Here is an 18,326-nt window from a genome sequence, read left to right as displayed (position 1 = left end):
ATTGCTCCAATTCCACCTTGCTCCACCCTGGATTCCTGTCCTGTCGGTTCGGTCCTGGGCCACTGAACTTTCTGTTCTCTCCTGGTCTTGTGTTTTGTTGTTGTTTTAGTTTTTTTTGTTGTCTCTCTGTTTCCCTCTATGGACCTGCCCTCCATCCCTCCCCCTGTTCCTCCGCCGGTCCACCTCCCTCCTGGTCTCCTTGTTGTTGTTTTGTTGTTGTTTTTTGGCACTTCCTGTCTCTGTTACCCTCTATTACCTGACCCTCCGTCCCTCCCCCTGGTCCTCCACAGGTCCACCTCCCTCCTGGTCTCCTTGTTTTTTTGTTTTTTTTGCACTTCTTGTCTCTGTTTCCCTATATTACCTGGCCCTCCGTCCCTCCCCCTGGTCCTCCGTCACTCCACCTCCCTCCTGGTCTCTGTGTTCCTTGGTCTGTTCTTGTGTTCGGGTGGAGCATCTGGTAGCTGCTCCGTGGAGGGGGGGGGTAATGTCACGGTGTCTGGTCTCTGTTTGCCTGGGTCTCCACTAGTGGTCTCGCTTCCCCATAGGCACCTCACCGCAGGCACTACAATTCCCACTAAGCCTTGTCCCTTCATCACAGTAATTGCACTCCTGTTAATTGCACTCAGGTGTCTTCACTTGATAGTCATTACCCTGCCTATATTAACCGGTTTGTTTCTGTTGGTTTTCATGGAGTCCTTACTTTCTGTCACCCAGTTTCCTCGCGTTCCTAGTTTCTAGTTCCTATTCCTGTTCCTGTTCCTTTCCCTGTTTGTTTGTTTGTTTTGGATGGATTTTTGGTTTTGACCCTCTGCTTGTTGGATTCTGAATTTGGATTACCCATAAAACTCACACATCTCTCATCTCCTGTGTTTCCCTGGGTTCCCGATCATAACAAAAAGGCGAGCAATATGTCAAGTGCCTTCTATGTGGAAGTTAATGGGACAAATAGACCTGGTTTTAGAGGGCCCCATCCTTGCATTAACATAAGAAACAGGCCAATATGGCTGGAAGTAAGCTGGTCTGGGTGCTGTCAGCAGATCTTTTCACTGAGGTGATTAATGTCTTTAGGATACTGCATGCAGCCAGTGCCGTGCTGGAACCACCCTTGTCAGACTGCCATGCCGGTTGAGTGGTAGTTTTGCACTGAAGTCTTTGAATCAGAGTCAATAATATCACATTTGCAACTGGTATAGCTCAACTGGTAGCACGTTGCTCTAACAGCAGCATGATCATAGTCTCCAATCCCAGGGAAGTCATGAAGTGCTAAAATGCACTTTTGCACAAAGCCTCTGTAAGTCCTCAAAAAAAGGATCGCCTTCGCACATAGCTGAAGCCTCGTGACCAGGCTGATTTTCTGACTTAGCTATGTGACATTCCTTCACGCAGATGTCCACCCAGCCTCCCTTCTTTTGTGCCACCCCTAACCTGCTTCATTGAAAGTCTCTTATTATGTCCTCTTGCCAAGGCCCACTCTATGAATTGAATAGTCAGTGTCTTTATTTCTCTCATTCTCTGACTGTAGACCTCATAATGGCTTCATTAATACAGAAGTTGCATTTGGTTGACAATGGCCCAGGGGTAGTCTATATGCACTGGGAGAAGGCCAACAGGAGGAGGAGTTTTTTTTAAAACCCTTTCAGTGTAAGGTTACCCTGGGTCGACTGTGTGTCACCCAAAAGTGAACAAACGGACGAGAGTCTGACTGACTCTTTTCGTACCTGGCCCGTTGAATAATTTTCAATCTGCTGAAAAAGGGGCACTCCTGGATTTTTTCCCTTAATAACCCTGGCTGAATCGGTTCTGTTTTGCTTGAAATGCAATACAGGTATATGCTGCTGGTGTTCCTGAAATAGTCCTCTCCTCCAGGCTGGGACCACTGTCTGTTTTTGTCTCTGATTTTCCTGGATGTTAGTGGAAAATGTCAAGAGGAGTCACAGTCCTTTTATCAGGTAGTGTTGGAACAGAAACACTTAACGCTCTTTTTATATTCACCTTTGCATAACAACCAGCAGCAATTTGTAGAATGAAGCAATGCATGCCAATGAGTGCCAAGATAATGCCCTATTGACTCTTGAACATAGGTTATGTTCCAAATAAATTTGTTAAGTAAATTGGGTAACATGGGTTAAGGTTAGGTTTAGGGGTAGGTTCAGGGTTGGTACCTAGTAATAACCCAGTTATTGTAATGGCTATAAGTAGTATGAACAGGACTGTAAAATAAATTTAGACAAATTTATTTTTATATATATACCTCAGATTTATGTCAAATTAGTATTTAAAAATACCAAAACCAGGCTTGAAATTACCATAAAACATTAAAACGACCTATGAACAAAATGCAAGTTCAAATCTGGAAGAAATGCTTTTCAAAAAAAATTAAATACTGACAAAATTGCATTTCAATTTGTTTAAATTAATTCTTATCAATGCATTTTACTTATCAAAAATTAAGTTTTAATATATTATAATTAATAATTTTGACCCATGCAATGTTTTTCTGGCTATTGCTAAAAAATTTACCACAGCGACTTAAGACTGGTTTTGTAGTCCAGGGTCACATTTTACTTTTGGAGCAGTAATTTTGTGTGTGCTTTATTATAATCTGTAATAATCAGTTTTTTTTTTTTTCTGTTTTCAGTGATGGAATTTAATTGGACATTATATCATAGTATATTATTACTTTTACTATGATTTTATTATCATGTTTCTGCTTGTGTGGGGGACAGGGCAATGGAAGCTAACAAATAACTAGGTTTTTGTACCTGGTTGTAGTTACAACTATGCAACTTTGTGATGCTGTTTGCAAATGTTATTGGAAACACAAGTTCATCAAACAATGTTTGTGATAATGCTTTTGGAAAATGCACTCCTGGTCGGGATGTGTAATTAAGAGAGCAGGGATTTGACAGTGGACAGGGATTTGGCAGAGTGTTCACATTTTTAGGGAAATTAAACTTCGAATGTCTTAAAGCTGTCTCTGCATATTCAATATTTATTTAAAATGTATTATGTTAAAGTGAAATCAAAACCAAAAAGTATATGATTTTGAGAAAACATTGACTACTCATATTTTTTTTTTTTTTTTTATCATTGATGTTTGATAAAGAACCATTATGTTTAAGAGTGTAGTGGAAAAACTTTCTTTGGATTATTACTGTAAATCAGACTCAAAAAAAAAATGTTTTTTGTAAGAACTGCTGTCTCTGTGTAAATGTAAGAATTTATTCCACCTAGATCTGTCCTAAATGTATTATCTGAAAAAGAGTAAAAGTAATTATATGTGTAGATACATACAGAATGTGCTTGCACCTAAAGTATAATCTTTAGATCAAGAAATCTTAAGACACAAGGAAGAGCTTCAGATTTCTTCTGCTCACCTGACAAAGCACAGTAAAAATGAATATTAAGATAAATATTGTAATTTCAATAATAATAATAATAATAATAATAAAGCATTTCTGCTATCTGTCTGTCACCTGTGGTACTCTGTTAACCAGCATGAATTCACTTCCTATCTCCCAGTTTTTATGCATTTACTGTAAATAAAAAAATATAAAAAAACTATTTTAACTAACTATATTATTGTTTAGTTTTATATATAAACACTTATATTACATAGTCAAATTGTGTAGATGTTGGTTAGGCCTACATTAACGTTACTTTACCGAGTTTTCATTAATGTCTCATGTGTCTAGTTAATTCCAAATTATTAAAACACCAAACGATTAACAGTAATAATACAGCCTTTTCTTTGCTTGCCAATGCTTGTGCAATCACACAGACATGAATCAAAGCTTTGATTATTTTTCTTTCTAAATTAATTATTTTACGAAACAAATAAAATCATTAGGCTATATTGTCGATATTTGAAACATTGAACCATTTGGATAACCAAAAAGACTAGTACGCTACAGTTCTGGACTTAAGATATGATAATGTCTGTGATAAAGCGATGGCGAGCCAGATGCTTTGGTCCTTTAAATCTCCATGGAAATTGCGCACGTGCTCCTGCAATATCCATAGCTCAGTAAGAGCTTTGATTTGTACTGTACAAACACAGAAACATGAATAAACATAATACGTGATATCTGCTCTATGCCACGGTTTTCTTCCCCCTTTTGGGCACAATCCCATAAGCACTTGTGTGATGTGACTCGGCTTGTTTGCGTTTTCTGTTTGCTTTCCAGTCCCCCTCTGGTCTCTGTGCTCTATTCACTCCTTAGTCTCAGCTGGTCTTAGTATGGCAAATCTGAAGAAACCTCCTTTTTTTCTTCTTTTTTTTGTCTTCCCTCCCTTTCAAATATTCAGCCGTGTACCAAAAGTGTTCCTCTTGTTTTTACGCGTGTCAATCGCCTTCCGTCTGCCTCGCTCCTTCCCTTTCTCAAAGCTTACCTTGCCCTTTTCTTTTGACTTTCTGGGGTCTGGATCCCCGATAAGATTCGGACTGGGTAGCCTACATATTGAGTCCTCTATTGTCCTTCAAGGGCTGTACTACGCTAATTAAATTTTATCCAGCCATATAAAAACTATTTCACTCCTCCACGCTCCCAATTCAGCTTGCCAGCCTAAGTCCCCTCTTATTCCTTGCCCTAAAAATACAGTGTTCATTGAGTCAAATCAATAGAAAACATTTGAAAATCTCCATTATTGTGGGATTTTTGTCTCCTTTCTATTGTGATAAAAGCACAGCGGAACAGCTTGCAGCTTAATTTGTGCAACCGAGACGCGCGGGACAGACGAAGGCCATTAATGCAAAAGGCATTATGCGCAGCAGCAAGTTTCTTTATCACCCTGTTATTGAACTCAAAAATATTTCCACGCCATCCTTAGCATCTGATAATTTCATAGAACATTGATTTGCCGTCTGTTAATTATCATTGCGTGCCAGGGATGTGCACAGACATTTTGAGGGGCAGGGGCTCAAGTGAAATAAAGGGCACTTCTCATAATTACATATTTCTTTTTCTTTTTTGAAACAAAAAAGTATATATATTAACGCAACACTGACTTCCTTTTTTAAAAAAATAATTTAAAAAAGTTAATTAATTCTATCTTCCTCAAACTCTAATTTTCAAAAGATGTCTACAAAATAATCAGTTCACACAGAAACCATGGTCTCCTTAGTATTCACTAGGTTTATAGAGCAGCAAAGGAAACCATCCCACAATGTGCATGTTTTGAAAACCTTTTCTGCTACTAGCTTCAAGTATATATTTAGAATAACCAAAATAACTGCATCAAGCAGAGGGGTGTGTTTTACTAATAATTTGTTTATTTTTTTTGCACAAGGCACTACATCATTTTAGTTATTTTGGTTTTATCAGAACACATAACACTTTTAAATCAACACAAATATTCACTCTAAACTGAAGAGGGTTGTTGCTGCTATTTTGTTAACTTTGCATTATGCTGCCTGCCTGGCCCTGCACTGCTAGCATGATTCAAATTAATTGTTTAAATACTTTTTGTTTCACAAGCAAAATAACTTTTTAGCTTCACACAACTAAGCATCAGAATACTGAATTGCCTTAATGTTTTAATCAAATACATAAATATTATTATTGCTATGCATGTACACATACACAATAACTGATGGTGACTGACAAGGACTTAGTTTCACATTTGAGGGAGGACTGTATCATCACCATCATCAAACAAAACCTTCAAAATCCACATTTAGATGGAGTTTGTTTTAAACCTACTTCACTCAAAAAATATTCTGTGGCTTAGTAAATATTTAACTTAATTAACTTAATAAAATCTCTGAAAATCTTACTTGATTGTTTGAATTAAGCTTACCAAAATAATTGAGTAAAAATTAAATAAAATTAAATAAAAGCCAATGTCATGTATGTATTTGTGGTTGTATGGAATACTATTTTATAAAGGTTTAGAGGAAATAAAAAAAAAGTTCATAATTAAAAAGTTAATTTATAAATATTGTTATTTTTAATGTTAACTTATTTCTACTCAGTTTTATTTATTAATGTACAGATGCAGTTACTCAGATTTACTACATTTTTTAGAGTGTAGCCTATCCTCCATCTGTTTGCATCTGAAAAGGGCACTTTCTCTCCAGGAATAAAAAGGGCAGGTGCTCAAGCCCCCTTTGATGTCTATGTGTGCACGTGCCTGTTGAGTGCTGTACACCGCTCTGTCGTCACTTATAGGCGCAGCTTTTACATTAGTCAGTTACATAACGTTTTCTTCCAAACTAACGAATATTCCCTTTTTTTTCTTCCCAAGTTTAAAATCACTTATGGACATCTGTACTTATCGACGTATAGAAACACACGTTGATCAATACAGTCATATCCGCCAAAGCAATAATCAATAGGCTATGCAACAAAAAAAAGTTCAAATCGCATGCCAGCGTCATTGCAGGTTACATCAAACTTAAATTTCTTTAGATGATAATAATATTTTTAATTAAAAATGCTTGAGATAGGATCTGTCAGTTCCATCACGATTTTAAGCGCAAAAGCCCAAAGTATTTCTATAATAAGAGAAACATGACTGCATCTCTCACCCCATGCTGGCTGAGTTTGCCCTTATTTATGAGACCGATAATAGTGCAATAAAAACAAATCAATATGTACTTGTGCAAATCCAAATTCTACAGGGAGGGTGAAACCCCTGAAGAATTAGAAAATCCTGGAGGGTAGGTTGGGGGAGCAGCTTTGAGTCCTAATCTTTTTTCTTCCCCTATCACTCACCTAGCCTATAGTGTATTCTCCTCAGCGCTCTCCTCGCATCTCCCTTTGGAAGTTCCCCACCCTTAAAGTAAAGAAGAGTGCATAGATGTCAAATTGCCCTAAAAAACACCATGAAAGATTGATTTGCATCACTTTTCATTCAGCTGGCATTATTTTGAAGAGAGCTGAATAGGAAACCCGCAAGCCGGGGAAGGAATAAAGATGTCCTCCCTGTTGGAAAGGGGGGGAACTGCCCAATTTGTCTCAACCCTGGAGAAAGAGGGGGAAAGGCAAAGGGCTATTCAGAAAAAAAGCCCATATACACCTACACAATACTAAAAGACTACTAACATCCATGAATATTAAATTACTTCGGCGTGAAAAAGATTGAATAAAAGAAACTTGACCCAGACGGCTTTGCATACTTTCGTACTCCAAAGCACATCATTAAAAGCTATTCAGATTGTTTATGCCAATTTCATTTTGATGTGAATACTGAGTTCTGTGCATTTAACATTAATAGAAAAGAACGTAATGTTTGTGCTAGTGTTCAGCCACATGTGCTTTTAGAAGGGAAATTACACAATGTCCTATAATTACTGTACAATATTTGTAATGAATAATGAATAAATATAATTACTGAGCTACTGATGAATGCTGGGGCTCAAAATGAAGAAAATACTTCGGTTCCACTAAGGAAGAAAATATATCGGTCAAAGTTTAAGACACAAAGGCCACTTTTTCTACATCACGGTACTTATATGGTTCTTCTTTTCTTATATTTTCTTATGTCTGACTGATATACTCGATATTATCTCCTAGACAAACGAAATAAATCAGCTAACATATTTTAACCTGGGTATTTTACTAGTCTTCAAACTTAGAGGTCAAGTTTGCTTTTAGGTTTTCATGCCAGAAACGCTGCTGTTCCTTTCGAGCTCACGGAGCAGAGATGGGGCATGTTATTTTAGCCTAAACGCGCCGTTGTTGGGTCCTGAACATCATCACACACACATCGCTCCCCATTCTTCCCCCACCCCTTCAGGAGTAGCCACTCAATAAAGAGTGTGGCGTTTTTTCCCTATGCTTGAACAAGTCTAAAGAACACAGGGGGGAAGGTCATTAATAACTAATTACCGTGACCTGACGCGTATAAAGTGCACCGGGACCTTGGAAAGGCGAAACATTCTCTCGACAATTAGCAAGAGAGCATATTGAGATTGCATTGGCCCCATACTGATTCATCGATTACATTAACTTTTTGCATTATAGATAGCCTCTTCGGTCTAAATTTAACAGCAAGGGGGTACTCTCTGATTTGTATAGCCGGGATATTAGTTAATGGTTTCGCATTTGGCTCATCATGGGTTCAGTGTTGCCTGCAGATGCTCTGGTTCTGAAGATTGGATTTAAGCAGCAGACTCTGGCCCTGTCCGACATCATCACATCAGACATCCTGCACAGTTTTCTCTACGGCCGCTGGAGGAACGTCCTGGCCGAACACCTGTTCGAGGAGAAGGCCAGCACCATCAGTCCCAAAACCGCCTTCACCGCCGAGGTCCTGGCGCAGTCGTTCTCCGGAGGTGAGTCCGCGAGGTTTCACTGATCTCGTTGATTAAGGATTGTTTGTAAAGTTTTGAATAGGTATGTTTGCTACGGTATTTTGGTATAAACCAGTTTTCCCAATTTAGTTTTACTACAATTTTAATCTAATATGAAACTACTGTAGAGGCAAGTCAGATGTTTTAAATAAATTAATAGTAATTAAAAGTGTTTGAAATACAAAATAAATAAATACATATGTAAAATAATGCAAAAGACAATTTATTAATTTAGTGGCTTATGACGATTAATGGAGATGTCAACAGTTGGTCACGTTCTGGGATGTTTATCGCCATGTCTCATTTGTGTGACTTTCCTATAAACTATATAAATATTGGAAGCTAATAACGTTTTACCTGTTTTGTTTAAAACATCTGTAGGACATCTGATGGTTAGCTTAATGTGCTATCCTAGTGGGGCCGAAAGACAATTTGGGTTGCGCGAGACGAACTTAAAAAGAAAGATTGGTGACAAAAATGCCTTTAAAATAAGTAAATCTTTTAAAAGTCATTAAATAATTCCCACAAAAATATATGCGAAACTAACATTTATTCTATATCATAAAATCGAGATTTAAGCGTTGCAAAGCCTACAGTAACTTGCTGACAAAGTGAAACTTATTTAAATAAGGCTATTCAAATCATTAGGGCAACGTTGAGCTTGACCTGAGAAAGTTGCCAGTGAGGCCAGGACGTTAGACAGAGAAAAGCCCGTCATTCATCAGCTCGGGACAGTCTCCACACCCCCGCTTTGACACTTTTCTCTCCTCTAGGGCGCATTTAAAGTTTTCCGTCCCTCTGTTAATGCCGTGAAAGCTGATTCTACCGCTATTCACACCATGTCAAGCAGCTAACAGCCAACACACATTTAGTGCAACAATGTTTCTGAAAGGATAATGAATACGGAATAATAAGTTATTTCTTGCCTATGAATAGCCTATATAGCCTCGTCACATTTAAAGCGTAAAAAATAGCTGAATTCTTAAACGTAAAGACGCGTTTGACATTTATTTTTGTGTCTCGTCTGAAAGCCGCATTTGAAGTTTACACATTGCGCGTTCCTTTAAATGGACCTAGAACAAAAATAGAATAGTTTTGCCATATAATAATTATTTAATCCATTTTATTCAAAATTTACAATGTAAATAATTTCTTTACACTGTAACTAATTTCTGTAAATGTGCTTGCAAATGGGTTGCTTCATTTCAAGTATTTTTCTTCTTCTATTTATTTGTATTTGTCTTCTGTTTTTTATTAGTTATTTCAGTTAAATGGTCCAAATCAACTTTCTGCTTTATTTTTGCTGCTTTCTATCTTCAGAGGTCCAGAAACTATCCAGTTTAGGGCTGCCAAGTGAAGTCATCATTGCGCAGAGCTCAATCCCTGGAGAAGGACTTGGCATCTTCTCCAAGACCTGGATAAAAGCTGACACCGAGATGGGTCCCTTCACAGGAAGGGTCATTTCACCCGAGCATGTGGATCTTTTCAAGAACAACAATCTCATGTGGGAGGTTAGTAAGCTACGTTCAACAGGTGTCACATGCATGGGCTTATTTTTTGGAGTTTATTCAGAGATTCATGGCAAGCGTTTTTGCTGTTCTCAGGTTTTCAATGAAGATGGCGTGGTGCGCTATTTCATCGATGCCAGCCAAGAGGACCATCAAAGCTGGATGACTTACATCAAATGCGCGCGCAACGAGCAAGAACAGAACCTGGAGGTCGTGCAGATCGGAAGCAGCATATATTACAAAGCAGTAGAGGTTCGTTTTATATAGGCCTACCTCTTAAAATGTTCATAATTTAAATATATATGATTCTTATATTTAGAATTTCCATGTCGTTGTTCTTGCATTATAAAATATTATTACATCGTTGCTATGTAACATCGTATATATTCATTCAACTAAATTTTTTTTTTTTAGATTTTGTGAAGATTTAGAGAGTCTACTAGATTTTCTCAAGCAATTAAACTCTTTGATTTTGGTACAAATTGTAAGGCAGCATTACAATTTGGCTGAAATACTAAAATAAAGATAGATATATATTATTTCTATTAAACATATATTATAAAAAAAAATAATTAATAAACGTATTAACTTAAGTAAAAACATTTTTTGTGATGGATTTTAGTCCCAAATTTAGTATTAAGTACTATCGAAGTATTTCATATATGCATTTATATTTATACTTGTTTCATTCACAGACAATACTTCCAGATCAGGAATTGCTTGTGTGGTATGGAAATTCCCACAACACTTTCCTGGGTATCCCAGGTGTCCCTGGCATAGAGGATGAACAGCTGAAGAATAAAAAATATGGTAAGTAATTCATTCACTTCAGGGCTTCGGGTGGGTTTCAAGCTGATCTTTATCACTGCGCTACAATAGACTTAGTTATAACTCGCATTAGCATCTGTTTGAAGTCCCTGACGCTTCTGTCTGCTGACCAAGCTCTCTCCTCTCCCAACAGATGAATTCCACCTGTGTGATTCCTCCAGCACTACAGCGCTCTCCACCGCCAACCGCATGCGATGTGTTATCTGCCACCGCGGCTTCAACTCCCGCAGTAACCTGCGCTCTCACATGCGCATACACACTCTGGACAAGCCTTTCGTCTGCTGTTTCTGCAACCGCCGCTTCAGCCAGTCCTCCACCCTCCGTAACCATGTGCGGCTCCACACAGGCGAGCGCCCCTACAAGTGCCACATCTGCCAGAGTGCGTACTCCCAGTTGGCAGGTCTGCGGGCGCACCAGAAGAGTGCCAGGCACCGGCCAACCAGCACAGGAACTGTAGTAGAGCTGCAGGCCCACTCGCCCCCTCCTCCACCACCTCAGCTGGCACAGTTTCCTAACCCGGCCTCACTGGTGCATCACATAAGCCTACCCACCATGGTGCTATGAGAATGCATAAAGCGTCTGAGATTATTGCAGACTCGAAGGCTGTTCTTTAGTGCTGCTGGCTCATGTGTAGAAGAACTGTATGTCTATGCCATGCCCAGTACTCTCACTTTTAGCAGATGCTTAACAGTTCCTTAAAGATGATAAAGCGGTCACATATGATGAACGACGCCTGCAGAACTAATTTATTACAGCACTGAAGTGAAAATTATGGCAATGGAAGGGCTGTTTCGTATGTTCATGTTGAATCAGTTTACATTACATTAATTGAACTACTGCTCACTCACTGATGCTTCTGTTCTAATGGATATCTGCCGTATTATATCTGATCAAACACTATCATTTAATTTGATCAGTAGTCAGTTTATTTTTTATTCATATTTGCATGCCATACTATTGTTTTGTCCCATTCCACTTAGGATAAAGCCACATCACCTCATTCTCTTTATCTACTATGAAGGATCCACTGGGATCAAGCACCACCACTTTAGCACCACACTAAAGGAATGTACATATGTTTCGAAGATTTACTTCCTAAAACATGGAATAGTCACTTTATTTGTGTATGTCTGTAAAGTTTAAAGTATTATTACAAAACTTGGTTCCATTATATTATGTGTATACTATGTTTGCTAATAAAAAAATTATTCACTCTATACTCAATAAATAGATAATAAATCATATTTTAATAATTCATTTTTTTTGCCATGATGAAAGGGCTGTGAACAGAACAAAAAAAAATTAATGTCTGAAAAAATCCACCTAATTCAACTTAGAAAAAAATAATTATATTGGCTGTACAAGTCCTTTCAACTCGCATTTTAAAACTGTGTCTTGTTGAATCTTGAATAACTTTAACATTACAGTTGAAATTGGTTAAATTATTTAATGAGTTTAAGTAATATATTTTGCCATCACTTATTTATCTTATTTTGTACAGTTGATACAAAATATCTATGTTGTCTTCTCTGAGAACCCGCAATGAGTGCTTTTCAACATCTTTCCATAGTGGGTTTCTGTTTAAATTGTTTACATTTTACACAAATTCAGTAAATCAATGACAGAAGTAAATAGTCGGGTTGATGTCCAAAAGTTACTAGAATTGCACAATAATAAAACATCCCATGGATGAAAAAAAAACATCTCCATGAAATCCCCTTTTTAGTTGAAAGTGGATCTGGGCTTTATTTTCACTGTGACTTGCAAAATGACTTGGCAAACTGTACAGTGTTGATAGAAGCATGTCATAATCTAACGTTAAACTAATTATTATGACTAATGTATTTTGCAGTCATCATATTTAGACTATAGATTTTCTTACTAAAACTAAACCTCAAAAACATTTTTGGGACCCATTTCAAGACAGCTGAGCTAATAAGTAACTTAAAGCAAGCAAAGCAGATAGGCTGTTGATTTGGCTGACAAAACAAATGCCTGGAGCAAACCGTCTATGATGGCACGTTTATTTTTGCTCTGTATACTTCAGATTTTCTTCTGCATCACTTTCCAGGAAAGTGTGTAAGTTGCATTTTACATCATTTAAAATTTTCTACTGAACAAAAATACTGGTCTGTATGATCAAAAGCAGAACTGCAGAACAACAACAAAAAAGAAAAGTTAACTAAACTTAACCTTCTGTACACCCGTGAAAATCCATCATGTTTGTCTGAAATATGCATTTGCATATTATATTGTTGTTGTTGTTTTTGCATCTGCCAAGCTCTGAAAGCGACCCACAGACACAAATATCTGTTTTGTTTTACAGATACTTAATCACTGCACCTAAACTGCTGCGACTCAATGCTTTGGAAAAGGTGGTGGTGCAGTTGTTTGGCTATGACAAGGAAATTACAGTAGATCTTCACCTAAAGAACAAACTAGCACCAAGTTATAAACAATATGCATCTCAGTCCCTGAAACTCAACGTTTCGAATAACTATCAAGCTTCGGCTACTTTACGGGTGGGACTACAAATTTTAAGATCCCAGAATTTTTTTGTTGTTGTTGTTTTAGCTTAAATTTGTTGTTGTTATTTAAGGTTACAAAACATTTGGAAAGTGTTGCCCTATTTGATGTTATACATGAGCTTTGAAAATGTTTTTATTTTTTTCTGTTTCCCAGATAATGCCTACAGATTTCCCGAAAGAGGACAAGTATGTCTACCTTCAGGCGATTTCCTCTGCTTTCACGGCACATGAAAAAATCCCAGTCACTACAGTTAACGGTTTTCTCTTTATCCAGACTGACAAGCCAATATACACATCCGAACAAGAGGGTCAGTATGATAAAAATCTATTATGTGTTAGAGTGCGAGTTTTATGAAGAAAACGGCTTGCCACAGAGAAAGATGGAGTAAGCAAAGAGAGATTCACATCAAAGCAATCCTTTCAATCTGTTTGTTTTCTTATAGTTCAAGTGCGTGTTTACTCCCTCAACGAGGAGCTGAGGAAATCTAGACGAAACGTCACCCTTACATTCGTGGTGAGTGTCTGTCTTCACAGCCTCATACCTCACATAAATTATGATTTCTATATGTGATAACCTTGTTGACGTTTCAACTTCCTTTTAGGATCCTAATGGTATCAAAGTAGAGATGATTGATATGACAGACATCAATGGAGCAAAGCCACTTCTTCCACCTTTCAAAATACCTTTAAAGCCAATGTTAGTCTGTTACTTGATCTGATGTTTAAATGCTTATATTAAGAATAACAGTGATTTTCTATGGTGGTCCAGACTGGAGCAAATGTCTCAGGTTCCAAATGTAACCATGGTTCCCTGAGTATGGAATGAGACACTGCGTTCTCAAGGGGGAACAGCTCGTCATGACCCATGTCTGAAGCCTACATTGAAAAAACACCAACTTGTTGGCCGGCGACTGCCTCTGATGTCACTACCGGCACAACTATAAAAAGGGGAGAACACGTCATTCACTTCTTCATCTGAAGTTTGCGTCCGAAGCATGGCAGGGAGCTAGAGGACGCAATGTCTTGTTCCCTACTCAGGGAACCATGGTTACTTTCGTAACCTGAGACGTTCCCTTTCAAGAGAACTTCAAACTGCATCTGCTATGGGGAACAGTATACCCACGCTGCCATTATGAAGGGAGTGCAGGCCAGGATCATGGTGAGCACTAAGTACCAACTCTACCATTGCCATGGGTGTTGCCCCTGGGATATTTAGATGGCTGTCTGTGACATTACCCCTTACGGCCAAAGGCCTAAGCTACATACCCAACTTAATCATTAGGGCATCAGCCCGGGGTAGAAGGCTTGTAATCAGGAAAGATTCCTTTAAAGGGATAAGGCTAAGAACCTAGCATTTTATACCAAGTCTTGCCTGTCACACAGGGGCTACTGCTTGCTTTCGCATAAGCTTGCTGAAGGAGCTGTCTCACAGATCCCTAGTAGCAACACCCTGTTTAATTAGGTATCTGAGGATACATAGGTGGAGTGGAGCCCAAGATAAATGGGGCTTTTACCAACTCAAGAAAGGACACGAAGCAACCGCACGAAGCCCTCACCATATAGGATTTTAGAAAGAACACAGAATACAAACTTACCACAGTGTGGATTTCGAAAGTGCTCAAAGACTTCATGTGCACATTTGCCATAGCATGGATTTTCAAATACTGTTCTAAGGAGGGCCTCTCGTGGCACACTGATAGAGCAGCTCATAGATGGAATGGTGCATCTTAAAACAGTATGTGGAAATAATGCTGGAGCGCTCTGGAAAAAAAACAGAGAACTCAGTCTCATATGAGAGAAGAACTCTAAATTAAGAGTAGCGCGCTCATATGTGACCCTTCTTGAAAAAGCGGAGCGCTGCTAAACTTCCACGAGAATCGCCCAAATAGCCCCTCATGTTGAGGGAAGCGATGCTTGAAGTGTATAAACAAATACACACTGGCTGAAGAGAGCCCAAGGAACCAAGGTCTAATCATCTCAAGAAAGGGAACGAGACGGAGTGCATAACCCTTACCATAAAGGATTTCAGAAAGTGTGCAGAGACTTGTGTGCACACTTACTGTACCTCTTACATGGATTTTAGAAAGTGTGCAAAGTGTTCACGTGCACACTAACCACCATGGGGTTTTCAGAAAGTACACAGAGCTTAGCGTATTTACTTAAAGGTTCCTAAGCATCGCAGGCGCTGAACCACACGGGAGAGGCAAGCTCAGATTTTACAAACCTCTGGCGAGGGTAGCATCACCTGAAGCTGCATATACAAGAAGACTTCTGTAACTGTCACCTCCACTTCCTGCTGGATGCGACAGTACAACTAAGCAGAATTTGGGATTTTCCTTAGTTGTCAGTCATAATCATCAAAATCCAAAGAAATAAACATTTGAAATATATCTGTATGTGTGTAATGAATGAATATAATATACAAGTTTCACTTTTGAATGAAATTAGTGAAATAAAAAAACTTTTTGATGATATTCTAAATATGACCAGCACCTTTAAATATATATAGAAAGGGTTACATACTTACCCACCCTCCTGTGCTGGAGCCCTGCTCAAGGGGTGCCTCCTTTTAGTTCAGACCATCAGTCACATCCCTTAGGTTCTGCTTACCTCCTCGTGACCCACGATTCCTCTTACCCCTGCCCGCAGGTGGAGGAAGAGCGCGAGTCGCAACACTAGCCTTCTGTGCCTGTCTTTGATTCTCAAATCGGGACAGGCCAGGACCCCTACGTTGTTTGGGCTCAGGCCTGGACCTTCGTGGATCAAAGGATCTAAAAAGCAGCGGAGCATGCCTTTGTCTCCCTGAACTTCCTGATCACCGTCTCAATGGAAATACCGAAAAGTTCAGAAGGCGAAGCCTGATCATCGAGAAGAAAGCCATTTCTTTCTTCCCAATGTCTGCCAGGTTCATCCACATATGTATCTTTCCTACCACCATGGCCGCCATAGTCCTGCCCATGGCGGAGGTGGCCTGCTTGGTAGCAAGGAGAGAGATCCGTGGTGCGGCACAGCTCAGCTTCCTGACCAGGAAAAAGGCCCTCACCTCTATCCAGGTCTCTTAGCAGATGAGTCTGATATGCTTGAAGCACCACCATGTGTAATAAAGCCAGAGCCTGATCTGCTGCTGCGTATGCTTTGCCATTTAAGCAAGATGTATTTCTTGAAGGGCTTAGATGGCAAGGAGGGAGATTAAGAGAGGATGTCTCCCCCACAGAAAGAAAGCTCTTTCTACAAGGGGCATCCTCTCATAGCCTTCCATGGTGCAATCCATAACCTTCAACAGCTCTACAAATGCGGGGCAGGAGGATTGAGAAGGCTCAGCCTCACCTTCTTCACCATCCTCAAATATCTCTTGTTTTCCTGGATAAAAACCTTGCAGAGCACTAACCTCAGTATCAGAAAGTGTTAAAAATATAACATCATCCTCCCGAGGCTCTCTCTCGTCCACCGCCATTACGAGCTGCCATTACGCCATTGTTAGCATTCTAACTGATCCACCTGAACCGGTCTTGCATCGCGGGAAGCAGATGGCCGCCTTTTTTCCTTTTTTTTAATCAGAAAGAGAGACGAACAAGAGCGGAGCACCACCACAAATGACGCAAAGATCGTGTGTGTCATCGGGTGTCAAATAACGCTGACATGTATGCACACATTGTCTAAACGCTTGCTAGTAGTTGCCATGATAGACAGAGAAAGATCACTCTTACCGGTTCTTTTAGATGCATGCTTCAAACAGGACAGTCATTGAAGACAAAGAAGAGAATGACGTGTTCTCCCAGTGCCTGTTTATAGTCGTGCCGGTAGTGACGTTAGAGGCTATCGTCGGCCAACCATTTGGTATTTTTTCAATGTATGCTTCAGACACGGGTCACGACGAGGTGTTCCACATAGTGCGCCCTAGAGGTCGCAGTTCAAAGTTCCCTTGAAAGGGAACTGGTTAGTTTTTGACAACCAGATGAAGTTTGCTAAGAAATGAATGTCTTGCTTGTAAGGCTATTAAAGAAGAATGTTGAAGCTGGTCTATACATTAATCATTGTTTGTCGCTGTATTATTTTATTCACAATGTAAATTTCATTAGTTATGGGATATGGAAGATCTTGGCCACCTATGCAGACACTTTTGAAACCACTGCCATGGCTGAGTTTGAGGTCAAAGAATATGGTAAGAATATGTTTGTTAAAAAAGTTATGTAGACATTCAGTTTCCATTATATCTTAAATCAAGCTGTTTTATTTAGTGCTGCCTAGTATTTCACTCCACATTCAGCCCGAGGCCAACTACGTCAGTGAGAACAACTTTGAATCTTTCAAATTGAAGATTTCAGCCAAGTAAGTTTTTCCTGTTTTACCTCATGTAAATACAGTACCGTTCAAACATTTGTGGTCAGTTTTATTTGAGTTATGTTGTTACAAGAAATTATTGTTTAAAATAAATGCTATTCGTTTAGAAAAATCTGATAATCAAAGAATAGTGTGAAAACTAATCCCCCCCCCCCCCCCCAAAAAAAAAAATTATGCCGCGCAACTGTTTCCAACACTGATAATAAGAAATGTTTTTAAGTAGTAAATCAGGCTATTAGAATGATTTCTGAAGGATCATGTGATACTGAAGACTAGAAAACTCAGTTTTGCATGACAAGAATAAATTACATTCGAAATTATGTTAAACTGTTAAAAATTACAAAGTTTTAAGAAAACTATTTTAAATTGTAATTATATTTTATATTTTGCCATTGGTGAAAATTGTTTAAAATTGTGTATATGTGCTGGCAGATATGTTCATGGAACGCCAGTTAGTTCAGCAGATATTTTCGTGACATTCGGATACAGTTCTCCAGATGAAACTGTCATGATACCAGCAACCTTTTCAAGATACATGGTCAGTGTGCACTCAACTAAACATTTTTTAATGTTTGATGTCAGAGAATACATTTGTTTTCGTTTTTTTTTTTTTTTAGCTGAGAAATGGAAGGGAAGAAGTCAACTTAGACATCAAGTCAGCTTTGTCAACTATGCCAGATGGGCCTCAAAGTCTGAGCGCCATGAAAAAAAACAGCTTTCTTCGAGTGAGAGTTTTGTTACAAGAATCAACTGGTAGGTCCAGTTAGTTCAACACACATAAGAGTGTGCTATCCAGATTTAAACCATCAATCAAATAAATGTGAC

At 38.8% G+C, this 18,326-nt stretch overlaps 2 protein-coding genes across 3 annotated transcripts in view; both read left to right on the top strand.

Annotated features, from left to right (window-relative positions):
- The first annotated feature begins 1,697 nt into the window (after positions 1 to 1,697).
- On the top strand, positions 1,698 to 11,876 carry LOC127996590 (PR domain zinc finger protein 12). Of its 2 annotated transcripts, XM_052591959.1 has the most exons (6): positions 1,698 to 1,949; positions 8,069 to 8,278; positions 9,617 to 9,807; positions 9,901 to 10,056; positions 10,500 to 10,614; positions 10,766 to 11,876. In XM_052591959.1, the coding sequence occupies exons 1-6, from the start codon at positions 1,919 to 1,921 to the stop codon at positions 11,194 to 11,196; spliced, it is 1,134 nt and encodes a 377-aa protein (XP_052447919.1). In that variant the 5' UTR covers positions 1,698 to 1,918; the 3' UTR covers positions 11,197 to 11,876. The 2 variants fall into 2 exon arrangements, with proteins under 2 accessions (XP_052447919.1, XP_052447921.1); XM_052591961.1 differs by lacking the exon at positions 1,698 to 1,949 and having other exon boundaries at positions 3,945 to 8,278.
- Positions 11,877 to 12,516: 640 nt separating this feature from the next.
- LOC127996355 (complement C5) overlaps positions 12,517 to 18,326 on the top strand; it is a 44,776-nt gene continuing 38,966 nt past the window's right edge. Inside the window, exons 1-9 of the mRNA XM_052591940.1 lie at positions 12,517 to 12,711; positions 12,959 to 13,154; positions 13,315 to 13,468; positions 13,604 to 13,674; positions 13,763 to 13,857; positions 17,240 to 17,322; positions 17,399 to 17,489; positions 17,934 to 18,039; positions 18,119 to 18,254. Of these exons, the coding sequence (XP_052447900.1) occupies positions 12,644 to 12,711; positions 12,959 to 13,154; positions 13,315 to 13,468; positions 13,604 to 13,674; positions 13,763 to 13,857; positions 17,240 to 17,322; positions 17,399 to 17,489; positions 17,934 to 18,039; positions 18,119 to 18,254 (1,000 nt within the window). The 5' untranslated portion in view covers positions 12,517 to 12,643. The remainder of the gene's footprint in view (positions 12,712 to 12,958; positions 13,155 to 13,314; positions 13,469 to 13,603; positions 13,675 to 13,762; positions 13,858 to 17,239; positions 17,323 to 17,398; positions 17,490 to 17,933; positions 18,040 to 18,118; positions 18,255 to 18,326) is intronic.

Source organism: Carassius gibelio, chromosome A5 (assembly GCF_023724105.1).
Source record: "Carassius gibelio isolate Cgi1373 ecotype wild population from Czech Republic chromosome A5, carGib1.2-hapl.c, whole genome shotgun sequence".
Lineage (NCBI taxonomy): Eukaryota > Metazoa > Chordata > Actinopteri > Cypriniformes > Cyprinidae > Carassius > Carassius gibelio.
Note: the sequence above shows the minus strand (reverse complement) of the source record. Positions and strands in the feature narration are given on the sequence as shown.